General features: G+C 38.9%; 5 protein-coding genes across 8 annotated transcripts; 2 read left to right on the top strand and 3 right to left on the bottom strand.

The window, feature by feature from the left end:
* Positions 1 to 31: 31 nt before the first annotated feature.
* Positions 32 to 6,004, bottom strand: LOC5500958 (elongation of very long chain fatty acids protein 5). 4 transcript variants are annotated; one of them, XM_032369333.2, is made up of 5 exons: positions 5,674 to 6,004; positions 4,315 to 4,385; positions 2,904 to 3,034; positions 1,481 to 1,705; positions 32 to 433 (listed from the first exon to the last, which is right to left on the bottom strand). In XM_032369333.2, the coding sequence occupies exons 2-5, from the start codon at positions 4,361 to 4,363 to the stop codon at positions 80 to 82; spliced, it is 759 nt and encodes a 252-aa protein (XP_032225224.2). In that variant the 5' UTR covers positions 4,364 to 4,385; positions 5,674 to 6,004; the 3' UTR covers positions 32 to 79. The 4 variants fall into 4 exon arrangements, with proteins under 4 accessions (XP_032225224.2, XP_001622329.3, XP_048584166.1 ...); XM_001622279.3 differs by lacking the exon at positions 4,315 to 4,385; XM_048728209.1 differs by lacking the exons at positions 4,315 to 4,385; positions 5,674 to 6,004 and adding an exon at positions 5,246 to 5,294.
* Positions 6,005 to 6,154: 150 nt separating this feature from the next.
* LOC5500962 (dynein regulatory complex protein 8) lies at positions 6,155 to 10,648 on the bottom strand. The gene is made up of 5 exons (XM_032369334.2): positions 10,453 to 10,648; positions 10,255 to 10,327; positions 8,215 to 8,294; positions 7,482 to 7,591; positions 6,155 to 6,358 (listed from the first exon to the last, which is right to left on the bottom strand). The coding sequence occupies exons 1-5, from the start codon at positions 10,614 to 10,616 to the stop codon at positions 6,243 to 6,245; spliced, it is 543 nt and encodes a 180-aa protein (XP_032225225.2). The 5' UTR covers positions 10,617 to 10,648; the 3' UTR covers positions 6,155 to 6,242.
* A 331-nt stretch (positions 10,649 to 10,979) lies between these two features.
* Positions 10,980 to 14,385, top strand: LOC5500961 (DET1- and DDB1-associated protein 1). Its single transcript, XM_001622282.3, has 5 exons — positions 10,980 to 11,065; positions 11,140 to 11,220; positions 11,328 to 11,382; positions 12,277 to 12,338; positions 12,864 to 14,385. The coding sequence occupies exons 1-5, from the start codon at positions 11,048 to 11,050 to the stop codon at positions 12,972 to 12,974; spliced, it is 327 nt and encodes a 108-aa protein (XP_001622332.1). The 5' UTR covers positions 10,980 to 11,047; the 3' UTR covers positions 12,975 to 14,385.
* A 714-nt stretch (positions 14,386 to 15,099) lies between these two features.
* Positions 15,100 to 16,696, top strand: LOC5500957 (4-galactosyl-N-acetylglucosaminide 3-alpha-L-fucosyltransferase FUT5). Its single transcript, XM_001622281.3, has one exon. It carries the CDS (start codon positions 15,259 to 15,261, stop codon positions 16,507 to 16,509), a length of 1,251 nt encoding a protein of 416 aa, XP_001622331.2. The 5' UTR covers positions 15,100 to 15,258; the 3' UTR covers positions 16,510 to 16,696.
* Positions 16,697 to 23,571: 6,875 nt separating this feature from the next.
* Positions 23,572 to 25,223, bottom strand: LOC5500956 (astacin-like metalloprotease toxin 2). The gene is made up of 3 exons (XM_048727845.1): positions 25,122 to 25,223; positions 24,409 to 24,619; positions 23,572 to 23,704 (listed from the first exon to the last, which is right to left on the bottom strand). The coding sequence occupies exons 1-3, from the start codon at positions 25,202 to 25,204 to the stop codon at positions 23,699 to 23,701; spliced, it is 300 nt and encodes a 99-aa protein (XP_048583802.1). The 5' UTR covers positions 25,205 to 25,223; the 3' UTR covers positions 23,572 to 23,698.
* Between the last annotated feature and the right edge of the window lie 1,223 nt (positions 25,224 to 26,446).

The raw sequence follows: 26,446 nt of genomic DNA on the forward strand, positions 1-26,446 counted from the left end.
CATTAAAAAAAAAACAGCTAGAGAAAGAGAATGAAAGACAGCAATTACAATTTATTAACTCTGTTCCTAAATACACCCTTTATTCCATCTTTTTGGTCGATCCCTTCTTTGGTTTAATGTAAGCCAAGTAATAAAAGTGTGAAAACAAAGCTATCATCGTCAATTCGTAGAAGATTGCATAGTAACAGAAACCGTAATAAAAATATCCTACAACCTGGTGAACAAGCCCAATATAAAACTGAACCAATTGGAGAACGGTGAGGGTTTTCTTCCAGAGAGGCCGCTGACCAGGACTGAGGGCTGTTAGTGCGTAATAGTAGTAAAGAAGAACGTGGATGACGGAGTTCATGCCAAGGACAAAGCCGACCGCTGGCCAGGGACCGTTGGTATAGCCGAATTCGCTTGCAAGGAGCATGGAGAAGTGATGGTATACCTGTAAACAGTAACACATTTTACATAACAACTCTGTCCGTTCATCCATCTATCCGCCTATGCCCGTCTGTCTGTTTTTGTCCGTGCGTCCTCTATCTGTCTTTCCCTCTGTCTGCCCTTCTGTTCCTCTGTCTGTCCAATGTCTGTCGTTCTGTCCGTCCTTCTGTTAGACCATCCGTAAATCTGTCTGTCCATATGTCTGTCAGTACGTTGTCTCTCTCCCTCCCCCCCCCCCCCCCCCCCCCTCTCTCTCTCTCTCTCTCTCTCTCTCTCTCTGTCTTTCTTTTGTCTGTTTGGTTTGTCCATCTAAAGAACAAATCAATTATATCAAAGCGGCAGTATCACCAGTTTACTCCGGGTCAATGAGGTAACAAAAAACGCGAAAAATAGCAATGTGTCCTTCGAAGGTTTTTCTCTTCACGTATGTAACTGATAATTTAGAGCGGAAGGCCTGTTAGATACTGCAGATTCTTATAGAATATTTGTCTATCGGTCACAATGAATTCTGTCGGCCCGAGGGAAGTAAGCTGTGTAAGCTGTGTAAGCTGTGTAAGCTGTAAGTAAGCTGAAGTAAGCTGTGTAAGCTGTGTAAGCTGTGCGCCGGTGTGGGCTGCTCTACCGGAATACCTATCTGAGCACCTGGAGTCTATACAGAAAAGAGCTTTAAAAATCATTCTAAGGCACGAATATACGAGCTATAGTAGTGCCCTTGCCTCAACGTCTCTCCAATTTTTGTCTGAGAGAAGGGATGAAGCATGTCGGAAATTTATGGCAAGAGCTAAAACTGTTGAACCCTTAAAATCTGTGGTCAATAACATGACAACTGTCCAACATGGATATAATTTGAGATCAGGAAATGAGAAAATAATAGGACCGCAAGCTAAAACTTGTAGGTTTAGAGATTTTGTGACTGTGCGCTATTGTTAGTTTCTGTGTGACGACCTCTCACTTGTAATTCAGCCATGATAGCTGCAATGGTGTAGAAATAAACATATATTATTATTATAAGCTGGTGGCATTGCCGGTTTAAACAACAAGATCCACGCACGTGCAAGAATGACATCTGCCTCGTCTTGTGCCTCAGTATCATGAACACCGTGTCCATAAGCTCGATCTTCTTCGTCAGCCAGTACACGTGGAGCGCGTGTTGCGCGCGCGTGTCGAGCGTGAGGTCGAACAAGGAATGTGGCCATCCCTCCACTAGTGCGACACCAGCGTAGAATACAGAGTAGGCACTCAGGATTGCGCACAGAAGGTTATACGCTATCATGAGCTGTCAAAAAGAACAAAAAATATGGTTGTAGAGTAACCTGGTTACTATGGCATTTAGGGGGGGATGGAGGGAGGGGGTTTGGACGCCTAAATAGAGATGGGGCTTAATTCATTCTGTTTTCACGCCTTTTGCGAAGAGGTGAAGTCCTATACGGATAAGAGGGGGGGGGGGGTAGAAGGGCGGTTGCTGCTTTAGGTCAATAGTTATTATTTTCAAGTATTAGAGACAAAGGGGACCTTGGAGCAGCACATGGAGTTGTATTGGCAGAGAAAGGGAGGCCAGCGAGTGCTATACAGAATGAGATTAAGAGTACATAATAAAAAGTATGTATGGAGTATTATAGTATCAGTTGTCTATTGTTCCCTTTCATGGAGAGGTATTGGCAGAGAAAGGGAGGCCAGCGAGTGCTATACAGAATGAGATTAAGAGTACATAATAAAAAGTATGTATGGAGTATTATAGTATCAGTTGTCTATTGTTCCCTTTCATGGAGTTGTATTGGCAGAGAAAGGGAGGCCAGCGAGTGCTATACAGAATGAGATTAAGAGTACATAATAAAAAGTATGTATGGAGTATTATAGTATCAGATGTCTATTGTTCCCTTTCATGGAGTTGTATTGGCAGAGAAAGGGAGGCCAGCGAGTGCTATACAGAATGAGATTAAGAGTACATAATAAAAAGTATGTATGGAGTATTATAGTATCAGTTGTCTATTGTTCCCTTTCATGGAGTTGTATTGGCAGAGAAAGGGAGGCCAGCGAGTGCTATACAGAATGAGATTAAGAGTACATAATAAAAAGTATGTATGGAGTATTATAGTATCAGTTGTCTATTGTTCCCTTTCATGGAGTTGTATTGGCAGAGAAAGGGAGGCCAGCGAGTGCTATACAGAATGAAGATCAAGGGTACACAATAAAATATCTGTATGGAGTATTTTATATAGTAGTAGCTGTCTATTGTCCCCTTTTATATAGAAGCCCTGCGACTCATTTTACGAGCTTCTAGATACCCTTGAAGGAAAATTACCCATTTCAACATATTTGAGCAGAACACCTTCCACCGCCCGCAAGCTGTCTGTTACTAACTTTAATTCAACACCTTGGCAGACCAAGCGTTCTTCACAAACATACTTTGTTAGGAGGGGTGTAGAATAGGGGTGTAGAAGCTGTAGAATCAGATGTTCAGGTTGTATACCTACCTTGCGTAGACCACCTATTGGGGGAAAGGTACGAATCCATAATGGAGAGAGGAAGACCACGCCCAGGTAGGCCACACCAAGAGGAAACGACTTCAGCAAAGTGACGTTGTACACTCCCTCCGTCCAGTACTCTGAAGGATAGAATAAAAGGATCAGTAAGCGATAATTTAAAAAAACCTTTGTCAGATGCCATTTTGTCATTTTAAGCAGAATGCTAAGTGTGGTAAAGCATTTATTTCCATCTGTTGCGATATTTCTAGTTGAAAAAGTTCATTATTATAATTATTATTTTAATTGTTATTTCAAGATTTCCTCGCATAATTTTTTCTGCCCCGAATGAGAGCCTGCTAGCAGGCTAAAAATAGACAGAAACCCTTGTCCCTAGATTATGCCTGCCTGGTCTTTTTTTAAACTTCAAATCTATTTCCGTTCCAGCTGGCAGCTTAACACCCATTTCAGATCCCTTACCTGAATTTTTACCTGGTCTACCTAGGGTGTGTGCGTCCATCCTTAAAATAAAATATAATAGAACACTTTACTTTTTTTGTCAGATAGTAAACTGCATGCCCGTACCCAGAGGTGGTTAGATTTTTATCAGAGAACTCCCTCCCCCCCCCCCCCCCCCGCCCCTCCGTAAAAATTAGGTCCCCATTTTCGGATTTCGCACACCCCCCTCCCCCCCAAGAAAAATCCTGGGTACGGGCCTAAACTGTCTACTTGAATAATCTATATCATTTCTCTATTTTACATGTCATATTTTTTAATAAGGTGTTTAGACTTCTGTCTATGCCCACATTTAGAATAATTTATTTTGGTTAAAAACGTAAATAAATTTATATAGAAAGCTTTAGTATAAGATTGGTGCTGGTTATCCTTTTTCAGCGCTTTTATGTTCAAATTCAGATGATGTTTTTAAAGCCTTTTCCAATATATCAAATTCTACCTTACCCCTTGCACTGGATTTGTCAAAGTGTAAACGATAACGGAGCGCATCTATAACCTCCGTGACACTCGAGCTAAAAATAAGATCGTTGATTTCGATTTCGAAAGCATTTTATTTTCAGGGTTTTTCAGTTCATAGGATAAAATTTATTGTTCGCGAGTCTGTAATTATAATGAACCTACCGATGTTTATAAGGTAATCAAATTCAACGACAGAATTTTACGCTTCGAGTACAGTAAATGTGCAGACTGGAGTTGGAGATAGCAAAACATTTCGCAGGATTGATGGCTAGCTTTAGGACCAAATGCATTTGAGAATATCCGCAAAATTACGCTTGAATATTCCATTGAAATATTAATTAGAATTTTGCATAAAATTCAATGGTCAATGTACAAGAACATAGGAGAAAATCTGTCTAGGAGCTCAAAGATATCGATGAATCTTTCAGATTATTTAGAAATAACTTACGTAGAGATCCCAAGGATCTAAGGCGAATTACCCGGCCATGAAAGTCCATTTTTTCGAACTATACAGCAGTCCTGAAGCAGAAATAGACTAAACCATTGAGCAACCAAGCACCAAAGTACAGATGTGCAGTCAAATGTCACAAAGTGGTTCGATGGCCTGTGCCATGGTCAATGATGACGATTTGCATAAGGTTGTTATGGTAATTCAATTGTTCTCCCTTGTTCCAGGGGAAACCGAAGGTGGGGACGGTTGGTACAGCAATGTTTATTTACTCCTATAAGTAGCTTTCGCTAATACTAGGAGACCGATTCCTCGGTAAGTAAGCACTGTCACTGGGGGTGGTCACTGCCAGAGGGTTTATTGCGTCCCCAGTGGTTCTTTTACGTCCCTTCGGTTCAGGTTAATGTAGTGCAGCTTGAAGAGACGGGACCTCCGGTTTAGTGTCCTTATCCGAGAAGACTGGAAACACGGGAGAATAACTTCAACTCACTTGTGACAAATTCGATTCAAGGCAGGAACCCGGAAAAAATCCCCAGTTTGAGCCAGGATTCGAACCTGGGCCACAGCGGTGAGAGGCCGACGCGCTAACACACTAGGCCACCCGTGCTTCCTTCCTGGGAATGTTTAGGTACACCGACATGCTAAAGGAAATCACCGATAAAAATCCCAATATATATAAAAAAAAAAACAGACTCAAGTGAGTTATTTATGACTATTTGCATTTTGTCAAATTAAAATGACGAACTATGTTTGTGTATACCCTAGAGATATGTAATCTTATACTAGGGAAAGGCAGACGGAGCAGGAGACAGGTAGCTACGCGTCTAAAATAGATTATTATGACTCGTATTTGGGCCAATGAGGCAGGTTTTAGTAGATTTATTAAGGCACAGCCTATTAGCGAAGCTTGGTGCATTTGATCTTTCCATACCTGGACAGCGCGAGCCACCGACCACAGGGATCATATGTCACCACAGAAACTGGGATTTGATACAACCAAATTGTAAGGCGGGGTATTCCGAAGTTGAGCTTGTTTTTTTTTTTTTTTTTTTTTTTTTTATGATAATGAAGTAAACTAAAAATAAAGCTCACATGATAACTAAATTTGCATGATTATAAAGTTTCCGGTTAAGCGGGCATGATTATAAACATTCCTAACGTGCATTTGTATTTAATAATCTACATGCCGAAAAATATAGTAAAAAAGAGAAATAAATAAATAAAACAACGGTCATTGTGAAACCGAATATAGATGAAAACATTCAAATTTCGGGGTTGTGAAGTTTAAAGTTGTTTTATGCCCATAACTTGCAGGTTAGAATAGCTTTCTTGAGCTGAACTGATATCTGCGACACTTACCTAAGAAGCCCATAGCTTTCACACGCGCAACTCTGGCTTGAAAATCCATCATCGATATTTGAAGGAGCCCTAGAAAAAACAGTTATCATATAATAGCATAGCTGTCAAACATACATACAGATGTCTCTCAAACTAACCAAACACAGTTTGCATGTATTATAAGTTGGCATGGCAACGTATTGTGTTATGTTGAAAGAACGGCAGTCCCAGGTGTAATATGGAAATATTTATTACGTCAGAAAATGAAATGTTTTAACCTAGTTTACCACCTTTTGTCACTGATTTTTCACACACACAATCCTTTATTGATTTTTATCTAGCCTTCTTTTTTTGACAATTCGACACTAAAAAACGATGAAACAGGTTTTTATCTCTTATTTTCATGGATTCATTCCGGTTTATTTTAATCCTCGGAAGATTGCAGAGGGTAGGTGGTTTTGGTTGGATTTACCAAGGTTTGAATTACTGTATACAGTAACACTTTATTTTATGCATATTTATTTACAATATTCCTACAAGTACAATATATACAGTTCAATGATAAAATTGTTAGCGATCTGCTAACGCCATCACACATCCTCCACCACCAACATGGCGACAAAGTCTTTGTAAAAAATAACTCCTTTCTCTGGGTCGACTGCTGCTGATAACATCTCCTCGACCTCCTCTTGGGTGAAAGCCTCTCCTGCAAGGTGACAAGAAAGGGACTTAAAAAGGTATTCCCCAGAAGGGGGAGGCTTTCCATAAAAGTAGATAAGGGGTGGGCCCTTTTCTTTAAGGGTATAAGATTCTACTTATTACTATCTCTTAGAAGGCATTCAAAGATTTTACCTATTCTGCTATCCCTTAGGGGGTCTCATGCTAATGGTGCCTCTTAACTTATACAGTAAACCACAAGTCAACTAAAACTTCCAGCTTTATTGCGGTTGTGGGCAGCGCTGCACTGGGGGCATTTGCCCCCCCCGCCCCCAATATTTAAAAAAATATATAAGAAAATGACCAGTAGGGGCGTTTCTGTTGTTTCTGTGTTGAGCCCCCCCCCCCCCCCCCCAATATTTCGAGGCCTGCTACGGCCCTGGTGGGATAATGGAAGTTCTACTGTATCTCTTGTTAAAAGTTGCTTTCTGCTTTGACCATGGCCAATGTGCTATAATAATAATAATAATAATAATAATAATTTAATATAGCATTATAAAAATCTCAATGCTTTACAAACATCCTACTCTATTCTACTTATATTTCTAATGGTTAAAAACTAATCAATTGTTGTAGTGCTTACAAAATAAGTACGTCTTTAAAGACGATTTAAATTTGCTGAGACAGTCGGTGTTTCTAATGTGTAGGGGGAGGGAGTTCCATAATTTAGCTGCAAAGTTTGAAAAAGATCTGTCCCCATAAGTTTTTGTTCGTGATTTAGGAATGACGAGAAGGTTCTTGTTAGCAGATCTAAGGGATCGAGATGGCGTATACGGTGTTAAGAGTTCAGTGATATATTCAGGAGCCTGGTTGTGGAGAGCTTTATGTGTGATTGTAAGAATTTTAAAGTCTATTCTAGAAGCAACAGGTAGCCAATGTTGCTTTCTGCTTTGACCATGGCCAATGTGCTATCTCTTAGAGGTAAGAATTTCTGTTGACCACAGCCAAATTGCTATCCCTTATGGTTAAAATGATAACCCACATATCACCCAAAATCACAAGGCCTATAGAAGCATCGGTGACCTTCATACAATCTGTGGAACCTCAGGGAGATATTAAGACAACATGTAGGTTAACAAACATACTTTGATCAAGCCTTATACAGTACTCACCTTCCTCTGTCATATACTTGGTTAACTCCTCTGTAGTCAGATATCCTTTTTTATCCTGGTCTAAAACCTCAAATGCTTTTGACAACTGATCTTCTGGGGCAGGCTTGTACCTGTAAACAAGCAGTATTAAAGATTATTCCACACCCTATGTAGTACATGGAATTCTGTGTCATGATCTCTTTTTTAAGAGTGGAATTTCTGTAATATTTGTAGTATAGAGCCGGTAAAGGTTAAGCCACACCCTGCAAGTAATCATTTGCTTTTTTTAAGTGGTGTTGGTAGTATACAGTAGAACTGATAAAGGCAAGTAGTCCCCACCCTGCATGTACAGTAATCCCTTGTTTTTTTTGTTTTGTTTTTTTTTTTTTAAAGACTACGTTCTCTGTTGGGTGGGGGGAGGGAAATGTACAGGGGTCTCTGAATCTGCTGATCCACTAATTTTTTTAGAAAATTTGCCAATCTGAACAAAGTTCTGCTCCAATACAAATCTGTACTGTAGGATAGAAGTAAACGATCAATATTAAGAAAATCATATGATTTTTTTCAAGAATCTGCAAAATCTGACAAAAAAATTTCAATAGATTTGTGATCTGTTCCGTTTTAAGAATCCAAGAATCTGCTCTATTTTTTTTTTAATCCATAATCCATGAGCCATTTTAGGCCAGATCCACCAATCAAAAAAACCTATCCACCTCCTGATAGTTTTAAGAGCCAGTAAAACTTCAAAAGTTACCTTCTCTCTAGCAGGATCTTGAGCATGACTGGCTCAAACTTCTCAAACCTAATGTACCCAGTTGGCTCCTCCTCCTCAGTCTGAAGGAGATTTATACATTGAACATTAGCTGCTACAAGTTCATTGAACATATCAAGATCTTGGAGCTAGACTACAGAATTCAGGGCCACATCCAAACCTATTTGCATTTCCATTGTATTTATTATGTCGTTCTATAGAAATCAAGGTGTAAAGTCCCATTAGCCCTGTATTCTGTAGTCACTCCAATCTTGGTTTAGGCCCCTCTGGGGAAACTTTTAATATGTGTATATTTGACAAATGAATGCAAATGATGATATTTCATAACAAGTTGATTAATTATGGGTGCTCAGAGAGGAGAGCAAACCTTTTTAATCAGAATAACTGGTGAGTATGTTCTGAAATGTAAATTTCTGAAAAGTTTCGTGTTGCTCCATCACAAACTATATATCATCAGAAAGCTTTCATCAATGGTTTTCTCAGATAATTGCTTTGTTACAGAGTACTAGGATAATGTAGTTAGTTTCAGTCCCATAAAAAATATGAATAGTTATTTCAAAACCTGCAAATAAATGGGACTATAGTCAATTCTTTCCGTCATTATGCGTTTTAGGAATTAGGCACTATGCTGTCTAGGGTAGCCCACTGTGATCACTTTCAAAGACCATTTCATGATTGGAGGGGTTTGACCTGGTGTCTACAAAACGAAGACCTAAAACCTAATACCTAAAACCTGTGACCCCAAAAGCTACGACCCCCCAAAAATTTCAGTTATTATTTAGTCTACCTTGTTTCCCAAATGGCTATACAGCGCGAAAGTTTCATATGGAATCGGTGATCCTAATGGGGTAATCCAGCGAATTTTGTGGTGCTTTTCACGGAGGAAGTATTCTCATGTGCACGCCAATCGTCGTTTATTTGTCCAATTAAAAATTGTAGCTGCACACATTTTTTAGACACGCTCCTTTGCCCGATAAATTATCCCAAAAACTCTCCCGGTAACCTAACAGACCCGGCAATTACCGGTAATTTAGAAAAGTTTTCGAACTCCCTGGCGAGGAAGAGTGTTTATCAAAACAAAGCTTTTGTGTAGCGCGCCGATACGGGTTCCCGACAAGTAAATTATAATTTCCAAAGTTTATGAATAGATTGGCTAAATAGTTATTGAAATCCTAGTTTTGTCGATGTCTGTAGACAACTTGCACCCCAACAATTGCTGTGGCATTGACATTTTTCGAAAGAAAGACAAAGAACAAGTAAATAAAGTCTCATTTTGTAGAAAAACTAATAATTTCGCAAAGCTGTTTATATTTTTAGGAGCACTGTGACAGCTAAATGTCAAATCATTTGACAGAGATGAAACCTGATTGGTTGGGAGGAAATCTGATAAAATGATGTAAGCCTTGATTGGCCCACTTTTTACCGGGCAGTGGAATGGTTTTCTCTGTGATGAAAACTTTCTACAACTCGACACAACTAGAACATGGAGCGATTTCCCGTAAGCTAGCGGGCAATTAAGATTTTGGAAGAAACACCCGAAAATGTTTACTGGGTGACATTCCGGTTTTTGAGTTTATCGGCGTTTTAAGAAACGACCACCTGGAAACACAAGTAGTTCCCTTTTTCCAAAAAAAAAAAAATTGAATAAACTTATTATCTCATAAGGATCACTGATTCCACATGAAACTTTCACGCTGTGTAGCCCTTTTGGGAAACAAGGTAGGCTAAATAATAACAGCAAAATTTTAGGGGTCGTTGCTTTTGCGGTCGTAGCTTTTGGGTTCACAGGTTTTAGGTCTTCGTTTTGTAGACACCCGGGTTTGACCTACATTATCTGATTATTTTGTTCTCATGTATTGTATATAAATATATAATGTTCTTTTAAAAATAAAGGAATGGTTGCTTAAGAAAGAATTACCAAAATCTTTAATGGATAATAGATATAAGTTAATGATCGCAGAGCAAGTTCTCTAGAAATGAAGCACTTAAGTTACTTATAAGTTAAAAAGTGAAATCACTCACATCTGCTAGTATATCGTGAAGCTCGCCTTCTGTTGGACAGCACAACAACGATCTGACAATCGTACCAACTTCTCTGTTGTTAAACAAAGCATAGATCAATAGTAGAACACTACAAACTATCTAACACAGAAAGATATTTTTATTACTACAAGAAGAAGCTGAGATGGCTGGCAGCATAAGACTTCGGACATTTCTCACCTTACATCCACTGTTTTGTTTGATTCGTGGTCAAATATATCAAAAGCGTCGGAGATTTTCTTTTGTAGCTCAGCGGTGGTCGAATCAGTGCTTTCAGTGCTTGGTTTTTCCTGTGGTTCAGAGCTACTTGTCCCGCTCACGGCGCTAACCGTTTGGTCCGCCATCTTGTTTCACGATCGCTGTTGCTAAGGAACAGGTTTGGTCATGCGCATTGGGAACAAATGAAAAGAATATAAACAATTAAATATAAACAAGCTAATATAATTTTAAAAACAAATTCTTTTATATCTATTCTTTTTTTTTCTTTTTCTTTATATGTGGGCTAAAACTTTCACAGACGCCATTTTTCTTCCATTTGCAAAGAAAGCCGAAATGATCTGATATTTTCTTATCTTTCGGATTTAAGTACCTTTATAAAGTTATTTACATAATCAATGTGTTTCCTTTTTAATTCTATTATTTTTGTCTGCAAAATAAATGCGAAATAAAAAAAAATGGAGCTTTGCTCTTGAGCCCGCGATTATGCGGTCTAAACAATACCAAGATGCGCAGTGGGCGTGCTCAGTGACCCCAGGGCGTTCGGTGTAAATACAAGATGGCGACAAGCAGAGTGGTAAAGATAAACATGCATCCTTATCGCAGCTATAAGTCCTCTTGTTCTAATCAAAACTTTTAATCACCCAACAGGGAGACCTCCTAAAGGAGCTACCGTCTTTTAATCAAAGAAATTTCTCTAAATACTACAGAGATTCAACTTGTAAACCAACTGTAAGTACACAATGAAGAACGTCATAAACGCTAGTTGAAGTTTATTGTGAAGCGCCGTCATTTTGGAAAAAGTATAACTTGTCCTGATGGGTATTTATGTACTACAGAACCGGAGACCACTGGTTTATCTTCCTACTACAGAAGTATCGACCGCAGAACAAAGTAAGCAGACATACTGTACTTTGATATGTATGCAAAAGTGAAAGAGACTAGTAAAAGTTGATTATTCGATATGGTTTATTGTCTCCCTAAACATTCTTGAAAACTAATTGCTTTTATCGCGTTTGAAAAAAGTTTTTGCTGCTTTCTTCAAGATGAATTTTGAGTGATGTGTTTTGTTTACTCTTTACTGACAACATCTACTTTACTGCCTAAAAAAAGCAAACTAGAAAAAATATTGAGTAAATGGTATAATGGCAATAGTCCACAAGATTGGTTAAGTACAGAGGATAAAAAGGTAGAATCTGTTTGAAATGTGGTAGCTTTTGCAAACAAAATGCCAAAATTTTACCTTGGTATCCCTAGTTTTTCATTACGCTGTGTCTACTTGCACGGCTTCCGGTTAAAGAGAAAAAAAAACTAGCTGCATGGCTGTCTCCAGTTTTCTCGATTTCTAGCCTAAATAACAAGTCTCTGGCTTTAAAACACTTCCATGATTATTTAGAACAGCCAAGCGACAATTTTTAGCCTGAAAAGCTATGCAACAAGCGGCCCAAGTTCAACATTTCATGCATCATTCATTATGTGCAGAGCATTCGCATGTCACCTTTTGCGAATTTTTTCAAGCTCCAAGCAATCGTTTGACGGTTCTAAATAACGGTGGGAGGTTTTTAAAGTCAAAACTTTTCGTTTTGGCTTAATGGCAAAAAGAGAAAGGGAAGTGCGTCTACTTTTTTTCTCCTTTACAAATCCCACGGGTTGGGTGCTGAGTGCCAGCAACAAAATTGTGTTATGCCCTGACCCAGTCCTTGGGGTTCCCCGGGGTGCTTCAGGGGTCAACCCCCGGCAATCTGGTGATAAGTGTATAATAGACAATTTGATTTTATATTTTTCCAGGAATTGTAACAGACAAAACAAACATATTGCTTAGATATCTCCATCAACAATGGGAAGTAACAGTAAGTCAAGTGTATTTATATCTCTGTATTATTGTTTTTTGTATTTTGGTAATCCTTGTCAATATCCACTTGTTATTACAGTCCTCATTCTCAAGCTCACCATCACCCTCCTATTCCTCACCTTCATCATCACCATTATAATCACTATCACAGAGCTGGGAATGAGGTGATCGTAGGCTATTTTATTGGATGTGAGCACAACATGTCATACAAGTATTTTAAAAGGTTACAGGTGCTTTAAGCCTGTATAAAACTGTGGACCACAGAAAGTTGAGGGGGGTAAAAGCTTTTTGTCATATTTAATGGAAAGTATTTATGTTGTATTTCATTGGATAGCTTAATGAAATGGGAATAATGTAATGTTTTTTTTGTGTGTGGATGGGGGAAGGGCTCTGAAATGGTTTAAGACAGTTTTTATTAGGTGTTTTATTAGGTGTTTTTTTAGCAAATCTCTTTCCTTCAAACCTTGATAATTATTTATTATTATTTTCTTCTAAATCTAAATCTTACAATTACTGTGGCCAGAATACAAGCAAAAAGAGGGACACAGTCAGCGCAGATCTACAAGAGTCAGAGGAAATGCATCCATCAAGAAAAGTGCCACGGGTGGATCTGAATGATGAGTCACCAGATTGACAGGAAACTAAATAACATAGTGTTTTACTCAACGGAGAAGCCCTCACTAGTATTGCCGTGCATTGTCAGATCTCTTCGATGGGAATTTTCCACAATGATGGTCAACATTGTAAAATCTTTTTTTACCAAAATATTCCTCAATCCAAGTTGACTCAATACACTTTAAACTATAATGGTGGCCTACTTTACTTTCAAATACCAGCACGTAAATGTTAGGGAATTTGAGTGGCAATGTACAACATCTATCAAACCTAACCTAACAAGATTGCATCCCTAGGGATTTTTTTTGCATTTTTTTTCTTCTCTCTCTTTATAAATAACTAACTCTCTCTTGTTTTCTCTTAATGTGATTATAACTCTTATTTGATGTCACAATTTCAGGAGAGAAAGCAAAGTGCACCCCTCTGTTCTTAAGGCTTTGAATTGCTCAATGCAATTGATATTATCCTTACAGTGTCCTCATTTTAATTTTCAGTCAGAGCTCAATTATCAACATTTCAAAACTAATTTAAAATGGATGGATGATGAATAACATTTTGGTTTGAAAAACCCTCGATTTCCAGCTTGTTTCTGTGAGCCTACAGTAAGCAGGTTGAAATAGAGCCTAGAAAAAAAGGGTGCCTGGAACATAACTTGTCTTCTTTTCTTATTTGAGAATCTTTAAGTAAATGATTGATCAAATTAAAAATTTCAAAATCCTTCCCAAGGTTTTGAAGTGTTCCCTCCCCTAAAACACGATAAAAAAATAGAATAATTTAGGTCTGACTTATTAGTGATATGGTAACTTTAAACAACCGTGCAGTATCACATCCTTTAGCAAGTGTCTACCCAATATTTGCTGATGGGGTGCGCAGTAAGCTGTATTAAGGAAAAAGACTAGTATTTGATAACCCTTCAATAAGAGATAACCCATTTTTTGGTGGGGGGAGGTGAGCTCCTTTCTCGTATAATTGAACAAGCTCAAGCCTTGAAACAAGCTCAATGGGTTTTGTCTCTGAAAGAACCTACTTCACAAACAGAAGGGACTTATTTTAAATGTATGAGCACAAACAAAAGGGACTTATATTAAAGTATGGGTTGTTCTCCTTTCTGCCCTGAAGAAGTATTGATTAAGACGAATTTTTGGGGGGTGGACTGGATTCTTTCATACATAAAAGAGACTGGCATATTGATTGAATTGAAGAAGCCCATTAGCTTTTTTCGAGGTTTCATGTATAACTTAGGGACGGACCGACCATTAGAAAAGTGAAAAACTAATTCACGTCTTAGAGACAAGAAAAAAAAAAGATGCACGACTGAAACTTCCCCCCTTCACATTTCTAAAGGTCCGTCCCTTAGGAACTAACAGAGACAATTCTTTTGTTTTTGTGAATGTTTTGTAAATATTAAACAATTGCTTCTGCAAATGAAATTTACAGTGAGTCCTGCAATGGAAGAATCAATTCTTTGCTATGGAAATAGAAAAACGAATTAAGTCAAGGCTGAGTAGCTTATGGCGGCCATTTATCGCTCGAGGCCGGTTTTTCGCTATAAAAACACCGGGCAAACGCCGGCACTGCAGGGTAAAGGCTGAAATGGTATGTTTACGTAGTTTTTAGCGTTAGCCCTTCGTCGGAGAAAAAGAGACTAAGTCGGGGTCGTATTTATAGATAGCAGGAACGACCCAGGATTGGATGGGGGGGGGGGGGGGGGGGGGGCGCAGTCAGGTTTCATATGGAAAAAGCATAGTATTTAAAGATTCCTTAATAACAAATGACCCTCATGGACAGGGTGTCGAATCCCCCCCACCCCTCTACGCGCCTGAGTAGTATGCTAACGATTAGCCTGATTTCGAGACGGGCTCTTGTACGCGTACAGCCCGCGTAGCAAGCGTTCCCGTGTGTTTTGAGAAAGGAAACTTTTCGCCGGTTTCTTTGCGCTCAATACACACAGGCTAATACGCGTCTGAAAGATAAGTCTATCGAACGATAGGTAGAACGCGGCAAGTTGAATGCGGCGTACTTTGCGGTGATAATAACATAAAAGCTGATTATATTTCACGAGTGGTCAAACGCCGCGGCATAGTGATAAATAGAGGTATCGTATTGGAATTCGTAGCTTTTTGGAAATTCATTTGCTGGAAATCCTTTATTATGCTTGGAAATTCATTTGCTGGAAACCTTTATTTTGCATATTGTATATTTCGGAGACTGCTCGGGGTTGTCTCGGGTTCCGGGATCGTTTCGGGTCCTGTCGGTTTTCAAAACCACGCAAAGAATATTTTAAAACAGAGCTGCCCTGATCAATGGCGATTTCTAACAAGCTTAAAGTCGCTTTTATCGTTATTATAATTTTTTTTATTACAGGGATTGTTATTTTCTTCGGTGGACTTCAACAACTATACAAGGTGATTTCGCGAAAGCCTAGTACACGTTCTCACCTCATCGACATTGAACCTCTAGGAATCGTAAACAACAGTAAAATAATCTTGTTTTATACTTCGTGGTTTGGATACATCCCATGGCCAGGAATCAAAGATAGGGAAGATGGACTACACAGCGAAAAAGGAGTACTTTGCAGCGAAAAAAGATGCAGAATTTCGTATCGTGCGAGCGATTTCTTGCGAAGCGATGCTGTGGTTTTTCATGGATGCCAGTTGTCACGTAAATGGATAAAGAACGAGGTTACAACGTCCCTAATTCACAGAAAGCCGAAAAATCAAAAATGGGTTTGGTATGAACATGAAAACCCACATAATATCGGCTATGATGCACGAGTTTTAAATGGGATGATTGATATTGCTGTCACTTATAAAATGGATTCGGGTATTTGGTCACCGTATGGTAGCTATTCAAATACTAGTTCAAAACAAACAGAAACAAACTATACCGAAAACAAGAATAAACTCGCTCTATGGGTCGTTAGCAACTGCAAGTCAGTGCTGAGGATTCAGATCGTGAGAAAACTTCGCGAATTTATCCCGATCGATGTTTATGGTGGGTGTTCGAGTTACTTCTATTGGCGAACAAGAAGTTGTAAACCTGACTGCACAGAGATTATAAAGAAATACAAGTTCTACTTTGCACTAGAGAACCGTCATTGTAAAGACTACATCACTGAGAAGTACTGGCATAATGCTATAGAGAATAATGTTGTTCCGATTGTTGCAGCGGGCGAGTTTGGCCGAAGAGTTCTTATACCAGGGTCTTATATTGACCTATTAGACTTCCCTAGCCCCAAGGCACTAGCGGATTATCTGACATACTTGGATCGAAATAGCACTGCCTATAATGAATATTTCTCATGGAAAAAGAGTTATAAATATAACTTGCAACACCACATGTGGATATGTGAGCTTTGTGGCCTGTTGCATAGTGGAGGTGAACAACAAAAAACAGCCATAGAGAATTTTGGGGAATTTTATGGCATCGAGGCAAACTGTCCCTCGAATTATGCATCAATTTATTATAATTGGCTGCATAATTCTGGATCAAGACATTGGTATAACCTTTTTCAATTAATCATAACCTTGTTGTTACTGGGTTTGAGCGTGTGACAGTACTTTGGACCTGTTGGGCAAGTCAGAGAGGGAGGGAGGGCGACACTCAATGAGTTAAAAGGCTAGTTAGTAAATACTGAATCCTAATTTTTATAACGTTGTAAAAAGCAGGGCTACATTTTATTTTAGATTTATTTAATTGACTTTCTTTGAACAAAATTAAAGTCAATTTGTGCCTTTGCTATGTATGCCTGCTTCTTTATACCTCAAGACCCCAATAGACAGAATAATAAAACTTTTATAAACCTTTAAATGATACAAAACTTCTGTTGCACTTACTTACCTGACGTTACTGATTGATAAAATTGATAAACAATAAAATTGGCAACATTTGAAAATAACTCTCCTGAATTTACAAAGCGATTATCAATTGATATAATAAAAATAATAGCAATTAATAACCCAAATTGGGTCTAATTGATATCAATTAATAGAAATTGCAGGTGATATTAAAAAAAATTAATTGAAGGAAATTTATTGATATTCTAATTGACAGTAATTTATATATATGAATAAATAAGTAATTCATACCTGGAATGCGCTGAATCAATTGATAATAATTGATATCAACTGATTGAAATTGATAAGGGGAAAAAGAATGAGTATCAAAACAGGTTCTAATTAAAAGAAAGAACCTTTAATAATTGAAATTGATAACAGGAAAAAATTTGAGTGAGTATTAATTTTTATAAGTTGCTGATAAAATTAAAAACCATTTGGTAAACTATATATCAATTATAACTAGATATCAATTATTATCAAATTGATCAATTGCCTTTTGATTATCATTTTTTTATTAATTGGTTATGTCGGGTTTTATAGAACAAGTACATCTATTCACATGTAGTTCTCATACAACTGAACATTAACTATTTGACGGGGGGAATTGCAATTTTTTGCTGGATTTTTTTCCGGCCTGTCTCGCTGCCCTTTTTTCACCGAGAGATGTGGTGATTTTTTTCTAGGAGTCTTTGAGTGCTCGATTTCTATTTTAACACATTGACCCCTCAACCGGCCTGTACCGGCCTTGAGAAGAACCCACAACCCAAAAAATTCATAAATGCAAAATAAACACAACAAGATAAAGATATTCAGGCATCAGTCTGAGGGATAAATGGTCTTGAACATATGCATTCAACCAAGGTGATAGCAACTACTCTTTAGCCAAATAAGAGCTCAGGTTTCTTTGACAAGTTTTAAATCGAACAAGGAAAGAAAAGCAGAGTCACACCTCTCAACAAAACGCTCAAAATACACTCAAGAAACACAACTCAAGACACAGATAAATACCTTTATTCTGATCCTCCAGGTCAATTTCCATGGCCTCAAAACACAATGTCCACTCCTTGAAGGCTTCTACAACCACGAAGATGTCTTTACGTATTGCAAAGCATTCTGGGAGATCCAGGGGAAAATTCACGAGGGGAGGACAAGTCAACACTCCTCTCCCCAAGATTAGATGTTATTTTTATAATTCCTTTCACCCCGAAGCCAAACAAATCAATCCCAGGTCATCAAGACCCAGAATAGCAGTGTAAACAATTTTGGAATCAATTTGGTTTCAGAAAAGACAGCATTAGGAGAGCTGTGGTGATTCATTGGAAAATTATTTTCTCATCCAGGCAAAGCAAAACAAGAAAAAATCATCATGAATCCACATTTGCTTGCAAATATCCATAGGCACAGCACTCAATGTGTTGAGTGTTGCTGTAAACCAAGTGAGTTCTATAAAGTATCCTTTATTTGTCCAGAAAGGGCAAACGATTCTAAATTGAGCTTTGCTGTCGGAAATGCTTTTTCTTGCTTGTATACACTATAAAATCGTTATTAAAGCGACAATTGAGTTTCGGTCTCGGTATATATGGGATGTTTACTGAAATGAATCATTTTTCTTTTCATTTGAATTGGGCCAACAAAGCTGAATTCAGATTCGCTTTTTCTCGACAAATATAAAATACTTTTTTGAATTTCACTGGAAGACAATTTGCCGTGATATTTTCGTAAACTAGAATTACGATTTTATAGTGTTGTAGCGCCCGCAAATGTAATAAGGTTTAACCCGCAAATGTAATAAGGTTATGAATGACATAAAAAAAGTTATTTTTATCCAGGCACCGTTAGTTATGGACAATAATTGATAAATCCAGCATCGTCCATATCGTATGATTTCTGCATCTGCCATATTCATAACAAATTCGAGGGGTTTAACTCAACTGTTTTTTTTCTAAAATATTTATTAAAAGTTCACGGAAAAGAAAAAGATAGTTAAAAAGTCTTCAGCGACCACGGTAATTAGGAATAAGATAGCAATTACAAATGTGGTGAAATTTGTGATATACTATAAAAATATATACTATCCGCGTACTTATGTGCTTTATTGGTTATTGCTATAATTACAATTGCAGGGTAAATAAGAAAGCATTCTCCGCCGAATGTGCCTTTTAATAAACAAAAACAAAATAAAATATACTTTAGTTCACAATGTTTTCAGTTATATGGCTTTTGATCATTGATCGTCAACGAACGCTTGTTTCGTTTCTCTGCAGTTGTGATTGAAGCAATAACCAATAAAGTAAAAAATAAAATATAAAATACCCATTGGCTATATGCCCAACAGTCGGGATAGGTCTTGGGTGGACTAAATGCCCGACAGTTATTTTCATTCTATTTAAATAACCCAGTAAATTGTCTTCCTATGAGTTTAAATTATTGTATATTTGTGGAGAAAGGGCAAACGAATTTAATTTTTTTAAAGCTTTTAAGGCTTTTGTTATGTTCTTTTTTGTATCCTTTTTTGCATGTTAATTTACTCCATTTCGTTTTAAAGACTCTAAAATAAGATAAGGTTGAAGTCCGTGTGATATAACTTGAACAAACAAACCGCATCAAGTTATTTATTGGCTGCTGTAAAGTGTTTCATTTCATGTGAACTAATGTTATTGAAAAGCAATTACAAAGGTGAATAGATATTGTGTGCCCGCCAGCACAAACAAAAGCGAACAGTGGCAAATGCAAGTAGATGTTGAAACACCTTGAAGCTGCGCTTGTTGTAATGCGGGTCTACTACCTTTGAAGTTTTGTATCGGAAATAGTATGATGATGAATTTAGAAATCCAATGTTTCAAACAGTCCATTGTCCATTTGTCATTTTACTTGGCGATTGGCGTGCATTTATCGACTCGTTCATACAACCGTTTTTACCATTCAGAGCCGTAGCAGGACACGTAAGATTGGGGGGGGGGGGGGGGGGGCACAATACAGAAACATTAAGAAAATATTGGGGGCACAGCCACGCCCCTACTGGTCATTTCCTTATAATTTTATATTTAATATTTTTTTGGGGGGGGCACGTGCCCCCAGTGCACCCCTGCTACGACCCTGCCATTGTGTCGTAGCCCTAATAGAACAGTAAATGGCAATTCAGTGGCGGGGTGGTGTTTGAGTCTGTGAGGTGGTGATGAATATCATGTTATAATTATTTGATATTTTCGTGTCCATTAACATTGATAACTTACCCTCTTCTGTTCACAGTGCTTACTAGGAAGTGTATCTGAAGTCGAGGTTAAATAAACCTATATTAGAAATCAGTAAGAAAAGCGCTTTCTTTTTTTGTCATAGGCTCGAAGTATAACCAGCTTCCCTAAGACACTGCTTTGATTTTAGATATGAAGTTCAACTTTAACAGGTATTCTCGCTCAACCATCGACTCCCTGGGAACTCCCTATGATACAACAGCATCATGCACTACGACAGCCACCGGCGGCCTTTAGCAGAAACGGCAGAGCTACGATCACGCCCAAGCAGTCCGGGGTAAGGAAGAAAAAGGTTATCTACCAGGGACGTTGTACCCTGGTTCCAGAGCTTCAAACGTTTCTCTATTTAGTGGCCAGCGAGGTCTCATCCTTGCTGCCCACTAACTAGAGAGACGTTCGAGGCTCTGGAACCAGGGTAGGGACGTTGCAGCGGGAGATCAAAACAAGCAATCCATTTTTGTTCTTACTGTTTACGGTTTTAGCGGTTGTGATGTAACCGCTAGAAAAAAAGGATTGAAATTCAAGCAATCTTTACGTAGAATTGCAAAGGACGAAACATTTCTTTGGGAGAAATGATTGTCAATAAGGTGTCGTCTCATTCAATGAGTTCTAATTGTCAATACCCAGGGGTCTTGATGGGGTTAACCGACTAGCGATAAATTCCTTAAAAACAAACACAAAACAAAACATGAAAATAACTAGTGACTAGCGACGAAAAATATTTGCCGACTACCGACATTTTATTATTTCCGGTATTTTTACTATTTACTTCCATCGTCATTCTACTTAAATTCGGCCATTTCAGAATCTGCACTATTTATTTCCTGTTGCATCAGGTTTTAAGTCAATTATTAACCCATAATTAATTTATCATCAATAAGTTATTGATTACTAATAAACCCTAAATATTGTTTAATCTTGTTTATACGTGAAATCTAGTGCAAAAGCGAATACTAGCTTAGATTCACCGACTACCGACAAAGACCGGTAATTCTTACCGACTACCGTCAAATTATGGAAATTTCAACTGACTAGCGACATGCAGATCCCCCCCCCCCCCCCCCCCCTTCCCATCCACACCTTGGTAGTAGGGGACTGCGGCACTAATATTTTCAAAACTTCTAAGGGAATGACCTGTAGGGCGTGGCTGTGCACCCGATATTTTCTCAATGTTTTTTTATTGTGCCCCCCTCAATAAATACCTATATCTTCAATTTCTATTTGTTTTGCAGGTCCAACTAGGCAACCGCCGCTACCTATATATATATATAAACTTGAGTGAAAATTCCCGTCAGCCAACAGCCAGTCTATCTAAAAGGATCCAAGATACCAGGGCTCAGTAGCAAACAGGATTCAGCCATTTATCTGTTACTTATGAACCACTGCGAGATACATAGAAATAGGTGAATATATTGTTTCTATATCAAATTGTATAAATGGTGGAGCTTAAAAATTGGCGAAGCCCGATAGAATTTGCAAAAATACACTCCCTTGTTTTTAAATAAGCGATAGGCCGATAAATAATGCTTTTTCCCCTAACAACTAAATTTCCTTTTGTAAGGATCTTGATGAAATTTCACAATCTGACCAAAAACAAGGACAAAATATTTCTCTTTCACAAGGACCATATCTGATAAACACATATGATATATGCAGCAAATCGGTTTACTGAGAGGCTTCTTTTTTGTTTTTTTTTTTTGTGATTTTTAGCATGCAACGACACGGATATATTCTGCTTCATTAACTTGATGCTTGGAAAGTGCAACCACGACGCAAACGTCAGGAGGTCATACCGCAAAAGTTGCCGCCTATGCTAGGTAGGGACGGTGTTGTTGGTTTGATATATTCCTCCAACAGAAATTGCTCTCTACAGGAAAACGAAACTCCTCCCATTTTTCTCTCTTTTTTTATGTTCTGTGTACCTGTTCGTCTTGCTCGTCCTGTGCTTGTTATTTCTGAAATTATTGTAACTTTTATTTTAACTATTATTTAAGCTGAACCCACCTAGATTAGCCTGTTCTATTAGCGGGTGAGCACATAAAAGAAAAATAATGTATTTATGTACAATAAAGTTGAAGTTGAAGTTGGGGGGGGGGGGGGGGGGGGTGAGATGAGGGAGGGGTTAGGGGGGTGGGGGATGAATTGAAGAAGGAGATTAGAGGTATAGAGGGGTTTAAGGCATTTAGGGGTAGTGAACACAATCAACGACGGCAACTTACGTTTCGTGTCCCTTGTACCCCACCCCCCAAAAGCACAAACCTTTGTATTTACGAGGGCGTCCAGAAGAAGGGTGGGGGAGGGGGAGGGGGGGAGGTCCGAAGCGTGTCCTGGCCCAACCCTACTCATGTGCCGAAATAAGCGATTGAAATTGATAACCGCTAAATCAATTCGACTTCGGTTGAAACTTTTTTTTTGAAATTGTGTATTTGGAGAAAAAAGTTTCTAGGCCGTAGCAGGGGGTAGTGCACTGGGGGTATGTGCCCCCCCCCCCCCCCCCCCCCACAATTATTAAAAAAAACATACATAAGAAAATGACCAGCAAGGGCGTGGCTGTGCCCCCAAAAATATTTTCTTAATGTTTCTGTATTGTGCCACCCGCCAAATCTTACGTGGCCTGCTACGGCTCTGTAGACGGACTATATATGCTAGTGACCTTTAACAGGAGCTAATGATGCTTTTGCTTTGGGCCCTACCCTGTGTGATGTTCTCTAGACACGCCCCTGGGGCTTACCTAGCACAGTTTGCAGCTCTTTCGGCAATTTCGTCTGATGAAGTCGTCGTTTTTGCATTTTCCAAACACCACGTGCACGATGCATAGAGGCTTTGTGTCTTTGCATGCTGTTTTTAAAAACAACAACAACAACAAAAAAATGCGATTCAGAAAACGGATACAAACCTCCCACCTATCGATACCCTCCAGCGCAGAACTTTCGGCTCGTTTACTTTGCTCCACATAAAACAGCAAGAAAACTAGCGGGCAAAGAATGAATTGCAATGACGTAATACTAACGTGGTGGCGGTGGGGGTGGGGGTGGTGCTCCTGACGGAGGGGGTGGGGGGGTTAGGCCCTTCCCCTCCTCCGCTGCACTTGTACATCAGGTTCATCTGCTGAATGTCCACCTTGCTCAGGTAGCGGCGGTTGCCAAGTTTGACCTGCGTAAAGATTATTGCTTTTAACCAGCCATTTCTTAGATATTCTCTCGCTTAGTTTAGTCCGCCATGATTCGCAATTATGTTTGTGGTTATTCTATTCGTGTGCGTGTCGAGAGTGGGAGAGGGGGTGGGGGAATAGGAAAGGGTATCGGACCACACCCTGCTAATTTGCAAATGAGGAACTCCGTCAGTAGCAACTGAAAAGATTGAATTTACTATTCTAACAGTATTGTGATTGACTTTTGACTTTTTCAAATATAGACATTACCCAGATTACCAACCATTCCGATTTCAGGGAAATACTATTGTCCTAACCACGCATTTTTCTTCGGACATGCCCCTGACTAATCTCTTCTCACCCCGGACTGCTTGGGCGTGATCGTAGCTCCGCCGTTTCTGCTAAAGGCCGCCGGTGGCTGTCGTAGTGCATGATGCTGTTGTATCATAGGGAGTTTCCAGGGAATCGATGGTTGAGCGAGAATACTTGTTAAAGTTGAACTTCATATCTAAAACCAAAACAGTGTCTTAGGGAAGCTGGTTATACCTCGAGCCTATGACAAGAAAAGAAAGCGCTTTTCTTACTGATTTCTAATATGGGCTCATTTAACCTCGACTTCAGATATACTTCCTAGTAAGCACTTCATAGTAAGCACTGTGAATAGAATCTGGCATTACGGGAACACGGTCACAAAAAAAGGTTGATACATAATTGTGTGGGAAGACGGGGTCTTAATAACTGGGTAGCAATATCCTCAAGATGCCCCGCCCATTACTGTGTCCCTTTTTGGAGTGTTCACTCTAACACTTGCTCTACTCTAACCCTATTTCAAGATAGCCTGCCGAGGGGTTGAACCCTGAGCTTTTGCTTGAGAAGTCACTGAAGTTATATTTTGGCTTTCTCTCAAGTGTGTTCTTATGTCCCCACCGAGGAACTAACTATCAGGCTAACTTCTAGTGACCAACATGGCAGATCTTTAACTTTGAAACTAGAGGCTCTAACTTTTATTTTTCATGCAAAGAAAAAGACGGGAGGAAAAGAAGGAGAAAGGAGCCGCTTTCTACTTTTTAGCCAAGGGCATTAGCAAGCGTTTATAAAGCTGACTTAAAAGTAGCCTTTCAGCCTCTGAAAGCGAGGAAGAACAGACCTTTACAACCTGTAAGTGATTATTTATTTCACTTAGCATTTTCCTTTTCTCTCGCCGTTACTCACCTGATACAATGTTATCCCAGTTGATCGTGACGTAGCTGTCACGGTCAGGGCGTAACTGCTCGTGGTAGAAACCAAGTGCGTGACCTTCAACACAGTGCATTGCAAGAGATTAATCTCACCAATCTCGTGCGCGACGATTCCCGCGTGCCAGCATCCTCCAGCCAATGAGATGTCTTGCTTGCGACCCGTGTGACCAACATGGGAAGAGCACCTGTTAAAGGACAATTCACCCTTTAGAAGTGCATTGCTAATACTTACTGAAACGACCAGTTTGCCCCTATGAGGCGCGCATACGAGTATCCATTAGTCCTGCTCACAAGGTGATGCAAGTGTATATTATACTTATTTTACCACACAGAAGTGAATATCTTACGTACCCCCCTACCTTCCAAAATCTCACATACGCGTATTCATTGGTCCTCCTCATACGGTCATAAAGTGTATATTATATTTATTTTACCATCCAGAAGTGAATATCTTACGTACTTCCCTCCCTTCCAGAATCTCGCATACACGTATTCATTGGTCCTCCTCATACGGCCATAAAGTGTATATTATATTTATTTTACCATCCAGAAGTGAATGTCTTACGTACCCCCCCCCCCCCCCTCCCTTCCAGAATCTCGCATACGCGTATTCATTGGTCCTCCTCATACGGCCAGAAAGTGTATATTATATTTATTTTACCATCCAGAAGTGAATATCTTACGTACTTCTCTCCCTTCCAGAACCTCGCATACGCGTATTCATTTGTCCTTTGCTTGAATCTGATGCAAGTATCAGTCCACATTTTCATTCCGGCGCGAATGGCATTCATAGCGCGGCTGTCACGACCAGCGCGTGAAAAAAAAAAAGGGGTGATCAAAAATATAGTAAAATGTGCAAATAATACAATAAGAGTAAGTGGGGGGTTATACGGGGGTATAGTTAGCAGATAGCAAATGTATGCTAGATAGAGACGAACAAGGACCAGGCACAGAGAAAAATTGTAATCAAATTGTAATAAAATGATTTTACGGTTTGGTATACACTTATTTCATAGAACGTTGTCAGTGCAGATGGCGAATGGCAAGTGGAAAAGAGCAGCTCTACGACCTAAAGGCACCAGGAATCTCAATATTTTAATCAAATGCAGAGGAAATATGTTTAAATCGTACGATTATCTATTTACGGTCATTAATGTATAATTCTAGCATCACTGGAGATCAATTATGACCTTGGTTGAAAGAGTAGTACCCATAAGCACTTTCGGTCGTAGAACTCGCCATTTGCTATTCGCCGTATTCAGTACACCTTTTGCCGTTCATTAACGGGACAGGGGCATTCATTTGTGCCGAAAGTTACATCGATAACACATATTGTACGTTCATTAACATCGCACGAAACGTCATTTAGCGTGACTCGACTTTCAATAACAGTTAAATATTCGTGAACATTCATAAGCATCAACGGAGAAACAATAACGCACTTGGACATTCAATTTAATGGGAACGGATATTCTTTAAAGCGCAATGAAATTTCAATTGCACGCTTGGACAATCAGTTATACGAAATAGAAAATTCATTAGTGCTATTAACATAAACAACGACAATCAACAAGCCTTTTCAGACAATCATGTTCATCAAGGTGACATTCATGAATGTGGTTTGACAATCATTTGTTCGATTCAAACAAACATTAAAAGAAAAGAAAATATTATTAGTTTTAGTGTTGTTTTCGATTTTTGAAGTGACATTTATACCTGAAATTGATCTTTACACCTTTTGCTGTTCATTACCAGGAAATCTACATTCATTTGCGGCAATTTATATAAATAACGCGAATATACATTCATTTTCGTCATAAAGCGCTCATTTGCGTGACCACAAATTTCATTAGCGATATTTACATCGCCAATAACATTTAATCGCAAAGATCGACAGTCATTCGCGCCTTTCGTCATTCAAAGGCGAAAAATGTACTTTAATCGATGTTTCGTGCGATGTAGATGAACGTACAATGCACGTTAATGATACAACGTTTGGCAAAAATGAAAGT

The sequence above is a fragment of the Nematostella vectensis genome, chromosome 5 (genome assembly GCF_932526225.1).
Source record: "Nematostella vectensis chromosome 5, jaNemVect1.1, whole genome shotgun sequence".
Classification (NCBI taxonomy): Eukaryota; Metazoa; Cnidaria; class Anthozoa; order Actiniaria; family Edwardsiidae; genus Nematostella; species Nematostella vectensis.